Genomic DNA, 19,958 nt, shown 5'->3' on the forward strand with positions numbered 1-19,958 from the left:
TGGTTACAAAATGAGTTCACTCTCCCAAGCAGTGAGGCTGAGACAGCAGAATCCAAGATCCCTTCAGCTGAGGCTGGGCCCATGCTATAGGGACCAGCACCACAGTGATGTCACACACTGCCTTTCATTCAAACATCTTAGCTCACAAGGTCAGCATGTGACCTCTGAGCCCCAGTGACTTTAATGATGTCTCCGTCCAGGGACAAGACCGGTGATGCCATAACTTCCTCCTTGTGATTGATACAAATGTCACAGGAGAGTAACAAATCAGACAGCCCACACCCCTAACACACTGCAGCCCTGCCAGGGAACAGCAGAGACGAGGCAAGGAAGATTTAATTTACACAGCAGCCACTTGGGCCCAGTCAGAGCTAGGGCGTATGTGTGTGGGGGATCTATAGCCCCACAGGATAACCCCCACCCCTTCCACTTAGAAGACCAGTCCTCAAAGACCCTTAGATGGGGCTCCCTGGATTGTGCAGAGCATGCTCCAGTCAAAAGGAGATTTGGGAATAAGGCTGTCCCCAAAGTCAGGGGAGGTCCATGGCGTGGAGATGGTTGCCTACATGGTGGCCCAGAGGTCTGAGAGACCAGTCCATGTCCTGGGCATAGTCCTCAGCCTGTTGGGCCTAGAGGAAGCCCTCCCGGCGGAACTGTTCCTGGAGAAGGGCACGGTACTGGTCAAATCCCCCCTCGACCCGGGTGACGCCGCCTCCTTCGCACACCCACAACTCCTGGCACACCAGCCTGATGAAGCGCTCATCGTGTGACACCAGAATCACGCCACCCTGAAAGACAGGAGACCAGAGGCACTTGGGGGGCACCCTAAAGAGCGCTGAGGACTGGGGAGGAGTGGGCGGAATGAAGACACACTCACCCTGAAATTGTTGAGAGCGCGGCCCAGAGCCTCAATTGTCTCCATATCCAGATGGTTTGTGGGTTCATCCAAAATGTAGAAGTTGGGGCTGGAAGGCAAAACCCAGGGAGGTGAGTAGTTATGGGGGGGTGGGAGAAACCATGAACTCCTCTGATACAAAGATAAGAGAATAATTTTCTACTAGGCAAGAGGGGGACAGAGGAGGGCAAACTCTAGAAAATGAGGCCTCACCAGGGCATGGTCATCTGAGCAAAGGCTACCCGGCTCTTCTGGCCCCCAGACAAGCTGGCAACAGGGCGCACAGCCAGTTCTCCAGAGATGCCATACCGGCCCAGCTGGTGACGATACTCCTCCTCAGGCCGTCCTGGAATAGGCCCCAACTGATCATGGCCCAACTCCCTCCCTTCACCCTCTCCACAGCCCCACCTCCAAATGTCCCTGTCCTTATACCAGACTTGGATAGGCTGCTCAGCACCTCCCCAAAGTATGCCTAACTATAGGTGGCAGCCCTGGCCCTCTTTCCTAACTCCAACCTAACACACCAGGAAACTTGCGTGACAGCAGTTCCACAGCACTGACATTCAGGTCCAGCTGTTCCACATGGTGCTGGCTGAAATAACCAATCTTCAGATTCCTGCCGGCAGAAATGAAGGTGGAAGAGGGGACGAAAGGCAATGACCATAAAGAGTATAGCTACAAGTGTGTGAGTAGCTGGAGAATGGAGGTGTAGGTCCTACCGGTGAGCATGTCTGATGCCCCGAACAGGTGTTAGGTCCCCCATAAGCAGCTTCAGCATGGTAGACTTCCCAGCCCCATTCTCTCCAACCTATAAGAAAAAACATGAGAACTTTAAAGAGTGTACATGTGTAGGACACAGAAGGGAAGGAAATGAGAATTGGACTCAGGTAGTCCCAAAGATTCTTTCAACAACTAAAATGTTTTTCAGAAACTAAAGAGAAAAATGAAGGAAGTAATAAAGATGTAAAGAGAACCTAATATCTGAGTACCTACTAAATGCTGGGGATTTAATTCTCCCAAAAACCAAGTGAGGTAGACAGCTATCTCCATTTTAAAGGTGAGAAAACTGTTTAGTAACAAAGCTAGGAAATGGCAGAGTCAGTATCTGAAGCCTGACCCTGAAGCCTATGCTCCCTCCTCTATGTTGCATGGTTTGAGAAGACTGAGAGCGGAGACTAATAAGATAAAATATGCTTCAAGTAGTCATAAAGTATCACATGCCAGGCTTTCATCTCTGCAGAGTAGCCCTGTGAGGCTGGAGGATGAGGACAGCGTAAGTTTAGCAAAGTTCTTGGCTCAGGCCCTGGCTCCTGCTCCAGTGGACCTCTTCTCCCTGTAGCCTGAGGATCTGGGCCAATCCACAGCCCACATTGGGGTGGGAGAGGCCCTGCTCATGGAACAGAGGAACAGCAACCATACCACGCAGATGCGGGACTCAAGATCAGCAGAGACGGAGAGACGGCTAAAGATGACGTGTTTAGGATCATAGTAGAAATCCACCTCATCTAGTTGTAGGATTGGCGGTGAGAACTTCTCAAACCCATCAGGGAACCTGTGGGAGAGGAGGTGGGGGTAAAGGCCACCAAAGCGGCCAGAAACAAGAGCTTCCCACCAGCCCCTCTGGCCCAGCACTCACTTCATCACTACTTCCAACTCCTTGTCCACAGGTTTCAGCTCTGGCCTGAGGAGAGAAGGGGCATTCTAGATTTATGACTTTTATTTGTTGCATCACACAAGTAATATAGGTTCAGAGAAAACTTAGAAAAAGCTTGTAGTACCCACCACCCAGATAACATTCTTATTTTCAAGTACAGTCATGTCCTACATAACAATGTTTTGGTTAATAAGAGATTGCATACGTGAGAGTGGTCCCAAAAGGTTATAATGGAGCTGAAAATTCCTAACTCCTAGTGACATCAGAGCCAAGTCATAACGTCATAGCACAATGCATTACTCATGTGATTGTGGTGATGCTGGTGTAAATAAACCTACTGCACCGCCAGTCATATAAAGTAAAGCACATGTAATTATGTACAGTACATAATACTTGATAACGATAATAAATGACTATGTTACTGGTTTATGTACTTACTATACTATACTTTTTACTGTTATTTGAAAATGTATTCTTTCTGTTTGCTGTAAACATCTTTTGTCTACCACATCTCTTGACTGCATCATTTTCTCTTGCGCTTGATTTAATCTCATGTTGTTTTATGAATTTAGTGTAGCCTAAATGTACAATGTTTATAGAGTCTACAGCAGTGCACAGTAACATCCTGGACCTTCACATTCACTCACCACTCACTCTCCCAGAGCAACTTCCAGTCATGCAAGCTCTGTTCACGGTTAAGTGTCTTATACAGGTGTATCAATTTTTATTTTTTATACTGTATTTTTATTGTACCTTTTTTATATTTAGATACACAAATACTTACCATTGTGTTACAAGTGCCTACAGTATTCAGCACAGTAACATGCTGTACAGACCTATATCCTAGGAGCAACAGGCTTTACTATAATGCCCAGGTGTGTAGTTAGCTATACCACCTAGGTTTGTGTAAGTGCACTCTATGATGTTTGCACAATAACAAAATTGCCCAATGACACATTGCTTAGAATGTATTCCTGACATTAAGCAGCACATAACTGTACATTCTTCTAGTTTACTATATGCTAAAAAAAAGGATTATCCTTTTTGCAGCTTTTTGTCCTGCTAGTTAACATATCATGACATATGCTTCAATGTCACAAAATCCTAAATTTTACGATTTTAGGCTCTCCTACCACCAGCACTTCTAGAAAGGTTGCTTCAAGATTAAACCTTCAATGTTCGTTATCCTTAGTCATTAAAGAATGCAAAGCAAAACCACAATGAGATAACACACCATACCCACTAGAAGGGTAAAATTAAAAAGACAGATAAGCCAGGCAAGAGTGGCTCAGTTGGCCGAGTGTCCTCCTGTGCACCGAAAGGTTGCTGGTTCGATTCCTGGTCAGGGCACGTACCTGGGTTGCAAGTTCGGAGCACATACAGAAGGCAACCAATCGATATTCCTCTCTCTCTCCTTTCCTCTCTCTAAACACGTCCTCAGGTGAGGAGTAAAAAAAAAAAGACATAATAAATGTGGACCAGGGTATGGAGAAATCGGAACCCCAAGTTTGGCAGTTCCTCAAATAGTGAAACACAGAATTACCATGTCACCCAGCAATTCCACTCCTAGGTATGTACCCAAGAGAATAGAAAATATATGCCTACACAACAACCAGTACAAAAATGTTCATAGCAGCATTATTCATAAGGGCCAAAAAGAGAAAACCTAAACGTCCATCAACTGATAAATCAATAAACAAAATGTGGTAGTATCCATACAATGGAATGTTATCGAGCCATAAAAAGGAATGAAGTACTAATACATGCTATGAAACAGATGACCCTCAAAAACATTATGCTAAGCAAAAGCCAGACACAAAGGTCACACTGTATGATTCCATTTATAATAAATGTTCAGCATAAGCAAATATACACAGAGAGTAAACTAGTTGTTACCTGGGTCTGGGGGCAAGATTAACTCTTTGAGAACAGTATAAAACATTCTACTTTCTTGCAGGGGAGGAAGCTAAATAAAAGGGGAGGCTTAGAATGGGAGGGCAAGGGTGGCCTGCAATATGAGGCAAGAAATTAAGAGAACAGGAGTCAGGGTCCAGTCAAGGACCTTGTACTCACAGCTTCTCCAGCATCTTGAGTTTACTTTGTACTTGAGAGGCTCTGTTGGCATTGTAGCGAAACCGGTCAATGAAAACCTGCAGGTGGATGAGTGCAGGCACAGGTCAGGCTCCCTTTCTCTCTGCAACTCTAGTACCCATGAGATGGGGACCTCAGCCCTGCCTGCTCCCATACCTGGATATGCTGGCGATACTGCTGCTGTGCCTCATATTCACGCTGCTGGTTGAGTAGCCGCTCTTGCTTGCTCTTGATAAAGGTCTCAAAGTCTCCCCGGTAACCATCTAGCCGCTGGCTGTGCAGGTGGATGATGTCTGTGGCTATGGCATTCAGGAAGTTTCGGTCGTGGGAGACAACCAGAATTGTGGAGGGCCATGTCTGGGGGGTCAAGGGACAGCAGGCCCAGTTTGGGAGGGCAGTCTGCTCCCAGCCCCCAGGTATCTTGCAAGCAGACTTTCCCCAAACCTATTCCAGCACCTATAGGCACTCACCTGCAGGTAATTCTCCAGCCATAGGATGGCTCTTACATCTAGCATGTTTGTGGGTTCTGGAAAAGGGGACACATTTGGGATTGAAGGGCTGGAGAACTAGGAACTTGGGTGTTGCCACATTTCCCATCCTGAAGTTAGGGTGCTCCATTTGAAACTCACCATCTAACAGCAGAAGATCTGGCCTATGGGAAAGAAGAATGCAAAGCTTGAGGTCTGAGGTCAGAGACTCACTGCAAACTCCTAAGTGCCAAGGCCTATCCTCGACAGGATCCACACACAGGCCCAGAAGACTCACCTAGCAAACAGGGCCCGGGCCAGGGCCAGTCTCATCCTCCAGCCACCTGAGAACTCCCTAAAGAAAGACAGAGCCACATGAGAGGTGGGTGCTCACCAGCACAGGCAGGGGCAGAGCCAATAGTATCCAGAGTCAAGAATGGCAAGGGCCACTCACCGGGTGGGCTGCTGCTGCATTTTAGGAGTAAAGCCAAGTCCAGCAAGAATGACTGATGCCCTAGGAGTGAAGAAGCCAGTTGGAACAGGTAACAGAAAGGAAAGGTGAAATGTGAAGGAAGGGGGAATTTCAAATACCTGGCAGGTGCCTTGTCAGCCTCAATCTCCTCCAATTTGGCATAGATTTCTGCCAGCTGTGCAGCTTCTGAGCCCTCAGCCCTGGGGTGGAAATGAGGGGAAGAGCAATCAGCCTGGGTAGGGGGAGTCCAAGAGGATGTCCTGCACCCCATGCAGTTGAAAAGCAGACCACTGGCTGCTGGGGTGAGAACAGAGTACCCACAGAGGAAGAACTTGCTCACAGCATTGAGGTCCTTGGGCTTGAGAGCCTCTCAGTGCAAAGTTCTAAACTCTGCTACTCACTGGGATGGGCATGCGAATTATGAATTATGACAGTATGGCAGGCACTCTGTGAAGGACCACTGCTGCTAGTTATTCCCTAGGCCAGAGCCTTTACCTGCCAGCAGCAATCTGGGCACTGAGCTCCCGCTCTTGCTGCAGGAGGTCTTCTCGCACAGTGTCACTCTCCAGCACACTCTGTAGGGCAGGGGTATCATCTCCAGCAACCTCCTGCTCTACGTGCAGCAGGGAAATATGGGCTGGAACTCGCAGGCTCCGGGTGGCCAGCATCTTCAGCAGTGTCGTCTTTCCCAGTCCATTCCGACCCACCAGCCCATAGCGGCGGCCCCATGCCAGGTTCACATCTGCGCCCGTCAGCAGCACCCTGCAGGGGTAGCAGGAAGGAGACAAAGGTGTACTGCAAGTTTACCAACAGAAACCTAACATTATTTTTAGCCCGATTTAATCTCTCCAAATTCTCCTTTAATTGAAAGGAAACACCGCCCCCCCCTCCCCCCGCTGCCACTCCCTCACCTATCGCCAAAAGACACATCAAAGTTCTCAATTCGAACATCGTAGGATTTGTTCTTTCCAGATGATTCCAACCGACTCTCCTTTCTGCTGCCTGCCTGGCTGGCTGATGCTTCTTCCAAGACTCTTTTAAAGGAAGAAATTGATGACTTTTGGCACTCCCAACCACCCTTCCATCCCTGAAGAGGCTGCTTTGCTCTCTCAACTCTTTTTGCTGAACTCACAGAGGGTTGCTGGTCTTGAGTGTGTCCTTCTCTGAGCGTTTCTCCTGCTTTGCCTTTAGTCGAGCCTCGGCCTTCTCTAGCTTCTTTGCATTCACTGTCTAAAGGTTCAAACAAAACCATTTCACCCTAGGGTGTAGACTCAGAAAAGAAGCCCCAGAGAGTGCACCCCAAGTTAACCCTCTAAATTTACCCATGATGAACACAATTAAAGACTCAGAAATCCCCCAGAAATATATTCCGGTATTTAGAGATAGTCAGCTCCTACCCCAACCATAAACAGCCCCTTCCCTTTCTTCACCCTCCTCACCGAGGACTGTTCCCTCTTCAGCAGTCCTGGAAGGTTGGTGCTACAGTCTGTAGATGATAAGAAAAGCAGTCACCTTCTCCCTGAGAGAAGGGAAACTAATATTTTGAGTAACTAATATAAACCAAACACAGACATTTTCAGGAAAGCCTTACAATACTGAAAATGGATAGCTATCCTCCTCCCCGCACTTAAAAAAATATTTCAGATAAAAGATACAAGGTTGAGGCAGATAAGCAACTCTTATAAGAGCATGCAGTTGGTTAGTAAGTCACAAAATAGGGGGTGGGGAATGAGCCCAAGTTTGTCCAGCTCCAAAGCCCATATGCTTCCTACCATTGCCAAGAGCTTGGAGAACCCTCCAACCCTACTCCCTTCATCAATGGGCTCTTTTGCCTTCAGTAAAGACATCATCAACTAGCTTCTACAATCTTGTCCTATGGAAAAGAGGTACCAGGAGTTCTGAGCTCCAGGAGGCAGGTGGCTGGGGCCTTGAGGCTGAGAAAAAGGAGAGGGTAGCTAGTTCAATCTTCCCTCTCTCTCACCGTAGTTCTCCGTTATCTTTGACAGCTGGATGGGGGCGTCTAGCAGCACCTGGCTGTTTCCCTGGCTCTGTGGCTCAGCCCTTGACAGTAGGGACAGAAAGCGCAGAGTTAGGAGTTGAGGAAAAGCTCTATGGCCATTAGACCTCATTCCCTCACCTCCTGTCTCCTGACCGTCCTCCCTCCCATCTCCCCGCAATCCCCCTGCCCTGGCACGTACAGGCGCAGAGTGTTGTACATGCGCTGACACACGGCTCTGATGCCCGCGTCATCCTTGCTGTCCCCGGACACCTCTTGCAACAGTTCCCCCACAGCTTCCACCAGGTCGTCCACAGACTCGAAGTCCGCGCTGCCGCTGTGCAAGACGCCTGCGCCAGGCGTGGCAGGTCGAGATAGACACCGGGTAGGGTGGATATACAAGGAGTTTAGACCCATCCCGCCCTCGGGACAAGAGGTCACACAGAGGAGAGGCCTAGCAGCGGCCCCGGCACTGCCCCCTCTTAGTCTTTCCCACCCGACTTCCATTGTGGCTTCCCCAGCGCGTTGATTCAGTTGAGCTCACCCGTCACGTAGTCGAAGACCTGTCCGTCAATTTCGGGAAACTCGCTCCGCAGGATTTCAGCGCAAGTCGCCATGTTACAGCCGGGCTCCCTTCCGCGCAGTCGCCGTAAGACTCTGGTCAAGGCCCACCCCCTGCCCTTCCCCCGTAAGCTTGTCTCTCCTTTCACGGCGCACGCGTAGTGGTGACATCAGGCAGGCGCGGAGGGCGCGGCACCCGGTGGGCGGGGTGAACAAGACTGAAGGAACCGTGCGTAACCACCGCTCGGAGTCTAAGCCCGAGCTGCCCTTTGCGCTTGCGCAACTCTTTTTCCGCTGAAGAATTAGCCACATGTGCGGTCCTCGCTGTCTTCTCGGAGGTGGAGATCCTGAAGGCGGGCGGGGTGCCGCGAGGCCGAGGAAGTCGTGGAAACCAAAGGTCTAGCGGGTGGGGAACCTTCTGAGACAGGCGTTTGGTAAAGCATGCTGGTCTTGCTAGTCTGCGCGCCCAGGCGGGTCCATTTTGGAGCCAGCCGCGATCTTTGCTGGCTCATGCTTGTTCCTGAGCCCTCAGGAGCCCCTTACGCAGTTCTGTAAAGCTGCGGTTTTTGTTACGGTTCCCAGCCTTTATGGGTTTCTTGTCTCAGCCTGGTTGCCCGCCTGCCCGTGGCAGGCAACTCAGTACAAATTATGCCTAGTCAGTCCTTTCACCACCCCAGGGCACAGCCTCACTCTCAGCCAAAGGGCAAGAAAACCAGATTACAACACTGCCTGGTGTAAATTCATTGGTATTTATTCTCTACCTAAACCCAGATTTCTCTGCAGCCTGAATCTCAGTAAATAACTAAAAGTCTACTTCCTTTCACTGCTTCTTTCAGGTGGAAGTTAATGATGCTACTGCTTTACATTTAACGTGAATACTCTTCCAACCCGGCTCTAAAATTATCACCTACATTAATTCATCCTTGTGAGGAATGTCAATCCTGGTATTTAAAATAAAGCTACAGAAGCTATTAAGCCCCTAGATCTAATTACTTTATAGGAAACACTGGGAAAGAGGAATTCTGACGGGGAAACTACTGTACAGAAATATCTGGTTTCTTTAACAACACTGCAAGAGCCGAGGGAGAACCTGTGGTTTATAAAATTTAAGCATTCACCAACTACAATGGACCTTGTTTGGATCCAGATGCAAGTTGCAAAAATTTTATAGGACACTTGGATTAAGCGTGAACACAGACTGGATGTGATACTAAGGAACTGACCATAGTTGTTAATTGCTGAAGTTGGATGATGGGACAAGAGGGTTCATTATATTTTACTACGTATGTTTTTTGGAAAAATTTAATAGATTTTTTAGGTTCAAAAAGGCTGAAACCAAGCAAGGGAAAGCTGGTGAGGGTAAATGTACTCTTTTATCTGCTCCAACTCACCAGTAGAATATCAAATCCCCCTCAGGCGCTAGCTTGCCATAAGATTCTTTGAAAAGGGAGAGATACAGAAGGAATTTTTTGTTCTTAATGCTCACCCTAGGATATTCTTTTCCATTGATTTTTAGAGGGGGGCATCAATGTGAGAGAGATACATATCAATTGGTTGCCTGAAGGGAGGAAACAGGAATTTTTAAAGAGCCCTAGAGAGTCAAATATTCCCTTTTATCACCCACCTAATCAAGGTTTGGGAAGCCTGGGCAATTGGGAAATAAGGGAATTAGGAGGTAAATTTTTCAAAAGACCCCATGTAAATTTTGCTTAATCTCTGCTAAATTAGAAAGTACCTGCCTAAAGCTAGGAGTGAATTAGGGAAAGAATCTCTACCCTCAGGGAACTGGGGCCAGGTGGGGCTGCTGGCTTTTGAAGCTGTTTGCTTCTCTGAGGAGACAGGAGACCTGGGGTTAACTTGAGTCAGGATTAGGGACTGGATGTGGATGGCCTTGGAGGGGGCCTAACAATTGAGACCAAGACAAGGGAAGAAGCCTTGAGAGAGTTCATGACAGAAAATTCTACTCAAAGCAGGCAGTGTAAGACATGGGAAGGGCAGTCCCACCAGTGTCCGTCCGTCCCCCGCCACCCCAAATCAACACTTAGCCAGCTACTCCACTCTACAGAGTTTATTGGGTCTATAACTGGATGAAGTCACACGTGTACAAAATGAAGCTCACCATCCCAAAGCAGAATAGGGATTGAGGGCTAGGGATCCATTACTAGCTGTTGGGGGAGCTCCGAGGTGAGGGGCAGCCAATCCTCCCACTTGAGAGATGTGGACGGAGGGGAGGGGAGGAGAAGAAGCCCACCTGGCTTTGGACACAGAACTCATCAAGCCTGGCATTGGGCCAGGAGAGACAGATGGGTGAAGCAGGAGCCCCAGAAACCACCCAGCCCAGGGAGGCCAGGGACAACTCCGCCAGTCCTGCTTGCGATGTGGTTGGTCCAGACCTAGACTCAGGGGCTGGTGCAAAGGGAAGGCAGCAAAGCAGGAGGGAGGAGACACTGATGTGTGGTGGCTGGGGCACTTGGACCTGTGGAAGAAGGTGGGTGGAGAGGCAGGCTGGCTGCCACCAGGCAGCTAGCAGCGGGTCTCATAAATGCCGCTGCGGCCAATGTACCGCACCCATTTGATGACATCATGGTCGCTGTAGTTCAGCTTCGGTTCAAACACCTTCAAGTAGCGCACCTTGAGGCCAGAGGGTGCAAATGGCACCTGGGCAGGGAACAGCTCCAGTTAGGAATATGGCCTTCCTGTCATAGCCTCTCTCTTCTGGGAAGTTCTGTAGCCCTGCCCTACCTTTATCTCTCTCTACTAAGGTGACTGATTGGGGTCCTGAAAGAAGCTGGGGTAGTGAGGAGTCTTCTAAGAGGTTACTAAAGAAGAAAGCATATCCAAGAGTAACCAGTAATCACTTAGGTTTGAAGTCAAGCCCTGCCTGTGATAACTTGAATCAATTCCTTTAATCTGCAGAAAGCAGCAACCAAAGACCTGCCTTAGAACATACTTATCCTGCTCAATATTATGGACTTAAAAAAATAAGGTGGAGAAAATTGTATGTTTAACATATAATCTGCACAAAGCAAAGTCAGCCCATTTTCCTCTATAAACAAACTTGGTCTTATCTGGCATTCAAGCAATCTAAAATTTTCCAAAGAATTATCTTACAACAAGCCAAAAGAAGTCAAAGATTTTTGTTAGTGTGAATAGCAATTTCTAGTTGGAGACCTGAAGGGGGAAGAAATGGATCTATGAATTAGTCATTTCCCCTCTCTAAGCCTGTTTCCTCATCCACAGGTAGTACGGTATAGAGGTTGATCTAAATGATCTCTAAGATTTTTCCTAGCATACCATGCTATGGCTCTAGGCTCCTCCTCTGCCATACCTCAAAGTTCATGGAAATGGGGGGTCGAGCCCATTTCTTCTTGTCGTTGGTGGGCAGTAGTTCAATCTCTGCACTGATCTGTGATTCCTTCATGCCTGCCATGCGCTTGATCCTGGGAACACAGAAGCAATGGGCAGCAGGTGCCCCTGGTAGCTTGGAGGAATTTCAAAGGGGTGAGGGGAAAGAACCCAGAAGCTTGTGGGAGGTACTAGGACAAGAAAATGTTGTGAGGACCTTGATAACCACTTGCTATGGAATCTTGGGTCTGCTATTCCTTTAGCACTGTAGGCTGCAGTTTCTGCTGAGATACATGGGCATGCCATCCCTTACTGTTTACTTCACAGACATATTACAAGGGCAAATGGGAAAACAGTGAAGCATCTTGATAACTAAATGTAGGCATGCACCCAAGTGCAAACATGCACACTCACAAAAAAGTATAGGGTGAGAGCAAGTAGAAGCTACTAGAGAAGCAAATAGGCATGCCCCTCCCCCCCAAAACACATACACACTCAGAAGACAAAAGGTAAAACTGAACAAGAGGGTACACAGAGGCTTCTTAAGCCCTTTTGTTGTTTCATGAAGGACTGACTCACTTCCACACGATGGCGTTCTCACTGGCCTTATACTTGGCCTTCCCCTTCATGCAGATCACCTGCACCCCACTTGTGTTGAGTGGGGTTGGGATCCTCACCTAGAAGTGACACATCTGTCAGGGAGCTTTGTCAAGCCCTGCTATCAGCTTCCTTTATTCCTGAAGGTAAGTGCTTTTTCCTCCCAAGTCCCTTGTCCTCACCTCAATCTTCTGAGCCAGTAGTGAGGGCTTAAAGTTGGACTTGATGACCACCTTGACCTCAAGCTTGGTTCGCCCCACTTCCCGCACCAGCGGGATCACCCGGAAAGGAAGGATGATGTCCTTGGTGGTGCGATACCTTTAGGAGTAGGGAGTAAGGTTGACATAGCAAAACCTGTCCTCTTCCCTCTTCCCACTTTCTGCCCTTGCCTCCTCAAACCCCACCCAATGGCACCTCATTAGCTCAAACTCTCCATCTGGTGGGATGAAGCTGATGCTCCTTTCAGAGTCAAACTTGCTGAGTCGCACACACTGGTGGAAGGTGCAGTCATCAATGGCAATTGATTGCTTCCCGCTGCAAGAAGAGGTAGAAAATCTCATTGGCACAGGGGAGTGGCAGGAGAGTCAGGATGGAAGTCTATTCCGCCCACAAAGACTGCAAGCGCCTGGGTGAAGTTTCCACTATACACTATCAAAAGCTGAAAGGATGCAGCTTTCTGACTTAGGAGTCCCTGCCCCAGAATTAGGGATGAGTGGAAGCTTTGTAAGCTCATCACCTTTTGAGAGCTCTGCTGCTTGGGACCTAGAGGTTTCAGGCACACTGGGAAGAGGACATCAGTATATACAGAAGAGCCTTGGTCCTGGGACCAAATAAAGAGGCTTACTCTCTGAGTAGGATGAGGACAATCCCCTCATCTCTCTCAAGCCTATGTCAAGAGCAACTACCAAGCACCCCCTTGGGAGGAGGGAGTATGCATTACTGCAGAAATGATGTCCAGAAAGAATCTATGATTCAGCAGGCCCCCCTCAGCCCTCCAAGATCCACCCTCTCCCACCAGCTCCCCTGCCTCAAGCACCTCTTGCTTGTTTCATCAGCTGTGCCTTTGCCTTGCTTCTCAATTACAATCTTGTCATTCATTCCAAACTTGCACTCAGGCATGCCACTCAGGTAGCTCTTCATCACCACCCGGCCTGACACATGGGCGCTCAGCACCTGCCCTGGTGATGGACAGACAAATGGAAAAGCTGAGTCAGGGCCAGGACCTTGCCACAGTCCCCCTCCAGCTTCATTATGAGAGGGCTCTCACCCTGCGGGGACATGAGGAGGTTCACACTCTCCAGCACATCCAGAAAGAGTTCATTCCGGCGATACTTGATGCCCTCCCGCCGCCAACCAATCTGCCCAGTCACCTGGCTGGTGATCTGGGATTGCTCTTCTTTTGTCTACATGGAAACAGAGACAAACAGCAATGGCCTCACTCCTTGCCACTTTTAATCATTCTGTCTCTATCCCAACTCCATCCTCTTCCCTTCTAGTCCCTGCCCTGGAACCCATCTTCTCCCACAAGCTCAATGGGGTAGGGCCTGGAGAAAAGGGAGCAAAGCTGCAAAGGTGAAAGCTGAGGGAACACCTTACCTGATGCTGGAGGCCACAGGGCCAATGTGGAGCCCACAGGAAGCAGTAGGGGAGCACAGACGGGAAGAGACAGGCAGAAAAGAAGGAGAAAGCTATGAGGACCCTAGAAGACGGTCCAAGCTCTCTCCTCCCGAGGAACCCAGGCCTCCAGAGCAACCCCCATTCCTCCTTCCCCCAGTGCAGAAGGAAACTGCTTGATTTGTATTTCCAGTAACAGAGATGCTGAGTCAGTTGCTCCTCATTTGGGACAGGGCCACATGGAAAAACAGGCCTGCAGTCATGGCAGAAGTCAGACCAGCACTTCCTGTCAGAGGCAGGCTCATGAGTCAGCTAGGACAAGGCTCAGGGGCCAGCTGGGATGAAGGGGGTGGGCTCTACCCTGACTGTAGCTATAAAATTCAAATACCTGGCTCTTGATGCCCTGCTGGGTAATGAAGGTTTTCAGTGCACCTGTCTCTGAGTTCTGTGGATAGCCAAAGTCCAGGATCTCTGCAAAAGGAAGGGAACCATCAGTTCCTGGAGAAAGGTAAAAGCTCCTTTTCATTCCCATCCGTTCCTTAGCCTAGACATGTCTAGCCAGCACAGCCCCAGAAGTGTGGAATCATCTGCAGCAAGATTTGCTAGCTTTGTAGTATTTACCCTGGGATTTGTGCTTCATAAGAAAACAATTAAAATGTCAGATTTTGCCCTGGCTGGTGTGTCTCAGTTGTATGAGCACTGTCCTGTGCACTAAAAGGTTGCTGATTTAATTCCTGGACAGGGCACATGCCCAGGTTTGTGGGTTTGGTCCTCGGGGTCAAAGTGCATATGGGAGGCAACTGATCAATGTTTCTCTCTCACATTGATGTTTCTCTCTCTAAAAATCAATAAAAATATATTTTAAAAATAAATAAAATGTCAGATTTTTTTCAAATAGAGAAAATTAGAAGAGTCACAAGGCCACTGGGTGAGAGGTCAAGAAGCCCTAAGCCTTAGAAAACAGATGTTGGGAAGGTGGGATGACTCTATTCACTTAAGTCACACCCTACAGAGGAACCGAGATAACAATGCAATGCACTTGAGAGGCCTATAATATCTCACCCTCCCCTAGACTCTGAGGCAGGTGTTGAGATGGATAGCTGGGAGGACAGTCAGTGAACTAAGGCCCAAACCACAAAGGTAAGATGGTGAAAAGTGCTTACTACAGGAGCCCTAGCCACCAAATCCCAGTGAAGTTCCCAGCCCACTGAAAGACCACTACTCACTAGCCTATTTCTGTGTTCCACTTCAGAGCAGACTTTAGATGTGGATTTGGACTGGTCTTCTCAGGGCTCAAAAGACCACATAGTCAGGAAAGAAAGTTCAGAAGGCACTGGAGCCTCAGAACTATTCCCACCTCCAGGCCAAGCCCCATCATCCAGCAGCTCATCATCCCCACCCTAGGCCCACCACTCCACCAGCCTCACCATCCAGCAGCTCATATATGAGCACAAAATTGTTCTTGATGTTCTCCTCACTGATCTTGCCAAAGTAGGCAGCCATTACGTCACACATCTTATAGAGGAATTCGAAGACCATGGCAGCATTGACATTCTGCTTGGTGACAGCTGCCAGCCAGATGTTGGACCGCTTAACATGGAAGAAACTGGTGCGAGCGATGTTGGTGACGGGGCTGCGCACCTGCTGCCGGGCGTGGATAACATTGACCCGAAAAGCGTCCACTGCATTCCTCCTGAGGAAAAAGGGTACATAGGCTGCTCAGTACCCAGGCAAGCCTCACTCTACCGGAGTCAATCACAGCTGCTAACAGCACCCCCACTTCACTGCTGAAGTCTGACATATTCTAAAGCCCAATGATAGGAAGACAGATGTAACCTGAATAAAGTGAGGTCCATCAAGTTTAGGGAGGTATGCTCCTAACTCCCAGGCCTGCCTCTAATTTCCCAGCTGCCACTTCTCTAGCTTCTCAGTGAGCTCCAGGCCCACATGAGAAAGAGACTGTGCTTCTTCTCCAGTCTTCCCACTAGTGATCCTACCAGTGGGGAGGACTGGCTTCCCGACAAGTTAGACAAAACCAGCATGACTTCAGAGAAGGCTCTAATCTACTGAGGGAGAAGCACCAAGGGGCCATGGAGCTGGGGCACCCATTTTGGTCCAGGATCCAATTCCAGGACAAGCTCAGAGGATTAAAAAGATTGAAGAAAACAATGATGGGGGGGCAGGACTCCCCCACCCACCAGTGCCCGGGCGGCAATTTGACAGGCCGCTTACCTATTGCTACGGCAGTCAATGAGATGGGATGAGAGAAATGACGCCAGCAAGAAGAGGAGAGTGACAGCAACGAGAGAGAGGGTTAGACACACAACACAGTGGGGTAGGCAGCACACACCATGAGGTAGAAGCAGACATATGACAGGCAAGGGGTGTAGAGCACAACAAGGCATGCAAAATGGTGTATGCCCTAGCCTTGGCTTACCCAGGTCCATGCAGTGCCAGAGCAGGGTACAGATGGGTGTAGCCAGGTAGGCTCAGGCAAGCCAGGTGTTGGCACAACTCTAGCTCATTCCCACCACCAGCCAATGGACAAATAGCCACACAGGCCATGCCAGCCCATCAGCCTGGGAGCCAAGAGCCAACGAGCTGGGGCATTGCAGCAGGCCTATTCTATGACTGTCTACCCCAAGATCTTTGAGGATGAAAAATAGGGCAGCACGAACCAGAGAAACCTAACCTCATCAGAGCTGCTGAGGCTAGGACATGTCCTCTCAGTCAGGAAAGAACAGTGGCATGCAGGATGGGGCAGAATGAGAAGTAAGGCTGTACCTCCTCGTTAAGGTCTGAGAGACCCAGAACAGGAAGCTATTCCAGGTTCTACTCTGATAGGCCAGAAAGGGCAGCATGGCCTCCCTGACCTTCTGCCTTTCCTTCAGTGACCCAGAGAGTGCCTCAGTGCTCACAATCACTCCTCCAGGAATGGCCCAGAGGAACAGAAAACAGCTGAGTCGCAGCCTGCCTCTTTCTGAGAAAGGGAGTGGAAGAGGATTTGGTGGCCTGGAGAGGCTTTCAAAAGAATCCAGTGAAGGCTCTCATCATGAGAACGGCATTTGAAAGCAAGACTTAGATGGATTAGTACCTCCGGCCTGTCCACTAACTCCACCCAGGAGATAGATCTCCCTCCTTCTCAAAGAAGGAATCAACCTATCCAGGCAAAAGCACTCATCTCCAGCAACCAGGTCTGTCACTAAGGGAAACAGGAGACAGGAAAGGCAGTTTTTAAGGCTGTGAGGGCCACACTATTCCACAGGTCCCGCCTGGGGGCCAGCAACTGGCCGCCAGGCCAATACTACCAGACTTCATGGGAACCAGGCAGTACTTGCTGAGCTTCCATGATGCAGCAAGGGGTGGGGGCGGGGATGGTCCAAGTCAAGTGTCTGATAGGAACAGACCTAATCCTGCATGCTGGGGAGGAAGGGTGGGAAGGTGGGGACACAGCTGGCTCAGCCAGGGGACTCACCCGATGTCATCTCGGTAGACCCTGGAGATGAGCACCTCCCCTTTGTGATTATAGATGAATAAGCCTCCAATCATGGCGGCAGCTCAGTCTCCACAGCCCATCGCTCTGAGAACAGACCTAGGACAGGCAGAGGCAGGGTAAGGGAAGGCCTCAGGAACCCTGCCAATGTGCACTGTGGGGCCATGCAGGTCACAATCTGTTTTTTTTTCCCCGACTCAAGGCTCTATCAAGTGACCCTGCAGCCCTAGCAGGCATGCCCCTCCCCTTAGCCAAGCTCCAGTTCCTGTTTATCCCACACTGGAAGAAAGAAATGGTGAGGGACTTGGGCCCAGGATTCTAAGGCCATTTTGACCCTCCCTTTTCTGGGGCTGAGCCAAGAGAGTAGCTCCCTCCCCCTCTTCACAGAACTGAGCTCAGCAAGGATCCTTTTTGGCCCTTTCCTGTGCAGACTCTCACTCAGGCTCTCACCAGTGAGTCAATGTGAAGGCCTGCCTGTGGCTGCAGGAATGGTGGCAGGAATGACTCCAGTGGGTTCAGGCCTGGGGCCCCCAGGGACAGCTTTAGGAGCACCAAGCCTCAGTCTCCACTATCCTTCTGAGAAGGGGGCAGGGCCTGAATCTCTGGCTCTCTAATTCACAGAAATCTAAACATTCCAGGAAGGGTGGGGGGGGGGTGGGCAGAGAAAGGAAGGGAGGCCTTAGGCCCTGACTGGACCCCTAAGTGTGGCTCCAACCTCTCCCAGGCAGTCAGATAAGCAGGCAAAAGAGCAGAGTGGAAAGGCCCCAGCCCTAGCAGACTACATTTAAATGACCCAAGCTGCTTAGTAGTTAGTTATTTTTAACAATCACCCCTCTTTCAAAAAGGGAGGCTCCCTGTCAGCTCCCAAATACAATAAAAGTAAGGGTTGTTGGTGGTGATGGGGGGAGGTAGGGTGCAGGTACATAAAATTAAGAGATCCTTCCAGGGGAAATTCTGATTCCAGACCCACAACACTTCTGGCCTGAGTGCCTATAAGTGCGGGGCAGGATGCCTGAATTATCCAAATTATTTGGGTCAAACTAACATATACTGTTTGCAAGGGCAAAAAGGGTTAATTTAGTTCTAGATCTCCCGGATTAGCCCCGGTATTAATTTCACAGGCAGACTTTTCTAAACTGTAAAATAAAGCCTATTAATGTGGCCATCAGGGTCTCCCAGGCTCATTTAGAGGTCTCTGAAGGTGGTGGACACATCCCACCCTTCAGTTCCGAAGAGGCTGGGAAGGGAAAGGCAAAATGGAGGTAGAGCCCTGGGCAAAGAACCAAGTCCACAGGTATCAAGTCTTAGGGAGCTCGGGCACCAGACAGGAATGGAATATTACTTAAGGGAAAAAACTGACAGCAACAGCCAGGCAGTATACTCAGGAGAGCCCACAGCAGCAAGGGGGCTTGCTGGTGGGGACACCTGAGGGAAAGAATTTCAGTATGGCAAAGGTCAGGGCTTTGAAGGGAAAAACAGCAGGGGGAGCCTGGCAGTGGTGAATAAGGGACGCTGGGGGGACGGAGCCTGCTTTGAGGTTCAGGTGTAGAAGCTTGAGGAGATGGTGGCTTTTGCCCTGGGGAAGAAGACGTCGCGGAAAGATGGTGCTAGGGAGTGCCGGGCTGTCACGGGCCTGAGGAATAAGAGCCTCCGGGTGTCAATCAAATGGGCGGAGGGGGTGGGAGGCTTGTCACAGTCCAAGGAGGCGAAACAAGGGGGTGTCACTGTCCTAGGAGATGGGGAAATTGTCCTTGCACTGAGGCGAGGAGCCGAGGGGTAGAGCTGCTGTCACCATCCCAGGGAGGGGGGCGCCCCGCGGCGTCCCTGCTTTGAAGGATTCTAGTAGGTCTCCCTCTCAAAGAAGGCGCTGGGCGGGTCAGGTGGAGGGCGCCGCTCCCCGCCCGTTCTGCAACCGCGCCCGGGGCGTCACCACCCGCCGTCGGCTCCCTCTGGGATCGAAGGCTGAGGCCACTCCCGGGTGTGGGCAGCTTTCCGCGTACGCAGTGCAGGAAGAGCAAAGCTAGAGTTGAGCAGGCGTCCTCCTTCACCCCGTAAGACCAGATCCCGAGCTCACCTGGCGTCCGCGGCCCCCTGCCCCGCCGGTCCGGCCACTCTCCGGATCCCAAGATGTCCGCCCGCCCCCTGCTCGCCAGCCCGCTGCCTCGGCTTTCACCGCAGTGCCGCTGCCCCGCCCAGGCCTCAGCTGCGCCTGCGCGTTCATCTCACCCACAGACTACAAGTCCCGTCAGGCCCCTGGCCTTCTCGCTTACAATTTTAAGCTTTAGCAAAACTACAACTACCGACTGCCTTCGAGAACCTCGGGGAGAGAGTAGGCGTTCCTTGGGGGGCGGGGAAATGGGAGTGGCCTTATCCAGCCCTACCCGAAATACATATCCCAGCCTACCCCTTTCGGCTCACTTCATTTCCTCCCCTGAGCATTCTGGGAATTGTAGTCTCTGTAGTCCCTCCGGTTCCTGTTTCAGTGTTTCGAAGAGCCTCAGAGGATTACTACCATTAGAAATCCATCTGTTAAGCCTTGGATCGCTGTAGGTCTTAAGTGTCTCCAGAGTCCGAGGACTGGCTGTCCTCACTTTCCACACAACACACAACTTGGCAGAAGTGTTTGTGCTGAATTTACTGCTAACAGCACCTCTGATTCTCCCAAATTTTACTTTTTCACCATATTTTTGTACCAGATGAGCCTTTCCCCTGGGATCAAGACCCAAGGAAGGGAACAGGGAATGAGGTGGCATATACTTGGAAGAAACTAGCT

General features: G+C 49.9%; 2 protein-coding genes across 3 annotated transcripts; both read right to left on the reverse strand.

The window, feature by feature from the left end:
- Positions 1-318: 318 nt before the first annotated feature.
- ABCF3 (ATP binding cassette subfamily F member 3) lies at positions 319-8,201 on the reverse strand. Of its 2 annotated transcripts, XM_016218100.2 has the most exons (21): positions 8,120-8,201; positions 7,778-7,925; positions 7,561-7,640; positions 7,019-7,065; positions 6,712-6,809; positions 6,491-6,613; positions 6,075-6,341; positions 5,699-5,779; positions 5,562-5,621; positions 5,406-5,462; positions 5,270-5,292; positions 5,111-5,166; positions 4,797-4,997; positions 4,623-4,699; positions 2,532-2,576; positions 2,315-2,447; positions 1,615-1,703; positions 1,420-1,511; positions 1,109-1,241; positions 878-965; positions 319-788 (listed from the first exon to the last, which is right to left on the reverse strand). In XM_016218100.2, the coding sequence occupies exons 1-21, from the start codon at positions 8,190-8,192 to the stop codon at positions 630-632; spliced, it is 2,130 nt and encodes a 709-aa protein (XP_016073586.1). In that variant the 5' UTR covers positions 8,193-8,201; the 3' UTR covers positions 319-629. The 2 variants fall into 2 exon arrangements, with proteins under 2 accessions (XP_016073586.1, XP_087674403.1); XM_087818277.1 differs by lacking the exons at positions 6,491-6,613; positions 6,712-6,809; positions 7,019-7,065; ... (1 more) ...; positions 7,778-7,925; positions 8,120-8,201 and having other exon boundaries at positions 5,699-5,783; positions 6,072-6,255.
- Positions 8,202-10,189: 1,988 nt separating this feature from the next.
- Positions 10,190-19,319, reverse strand: AP2M1 (adaptor related protein complex 2 subunit mu 1). The gene is made up of 12 exons (XM_016218101.2): positions 19,260-19,319; positions 17,168-17,284; positions 15,120-15,385; positions 14,081-14,163; positions 13,675-13,680; positions 13,346-13,481; positions 13,115-13,256; positions 12,493-12,612; positions 12,261-12,396; positions 12,061-12,158; positions 11,465-11,576; positions 10,190-10,794 (listed from the first exon to the last, which is right to left on the reverse strand). Exons 2-12 carry the CDS (start codon positions 17,239-17,241, stop codon positions 10,660-10,662), a joined length of 1,308 nt encoding a protein of 435 aa, XP_016073587.1. The 5' UTR covers positions 17,242-17,284; positions 19,260-19,319; the 3' UTR covers positions 10,190-10,659.
- Between the last annotated feature and the right edge of the window lie 639 nt (positions 19,320-19,958).

The sequence above is a fragment of the Miniopterus natalensis genome, chromosome 6 (genome assembly GCF_054644295.1).
Source record: "Miniopterus natalensis isolate mMinNat1 chromosome 6, mMinNat1.hap1, whole genome shotgun sequence".
Classification (NCBI taxonomy): Eukaryota; Metazoa; Chordata; class Mammalia; order Chiroptera; family Miniopteridae; genus Miniopterus; species Miniopterus natalensis.

Coding starts and splice junctions, on each gene's coding strand:
- ABCF3 (XM_016218100.2), bottom strand. CDS start 8,192: ATGGCGACTTGCGCTGAAATCCTGCGGAGCGAGTTTCCCGAAATTGAC. Junction 6,342..6,490: donor GATGTGTCTTTTGGCGATAG/GTGAGGGAGTGG, acceptor CTACCCCTGCAG/GGTGCTGCTGACGGGCGCAG. Junction 5,167..5,269: donor AGATCTTCTGCTGTTAGATG/GTGAGTTTCAAA, acceptor CCCCTTTTCCAG/AACCCACAAACATGCTAGAT.
- AP2M1 (XM_016218101.2), bottom strand. CDS start 17,241: ATGATTGGAGGCTTATTCATCTATAATCACAAAGGGGAGGTGCTCATC. Junction 12,613..13,114: donor GCTGATGAAACAAGCAAGAG/GTGCTTGAGGCA, acceptor CTCTTCTTGCAG/CGGGAAGCAATCAATTGCCA. Junction 12,397..12,492: donor GGAGAGTTTGAGCTAATGAG/GTGCCATTGGGT, acceptor CTACTCCTAAAG/GTATCGCACCACCAAGGACA.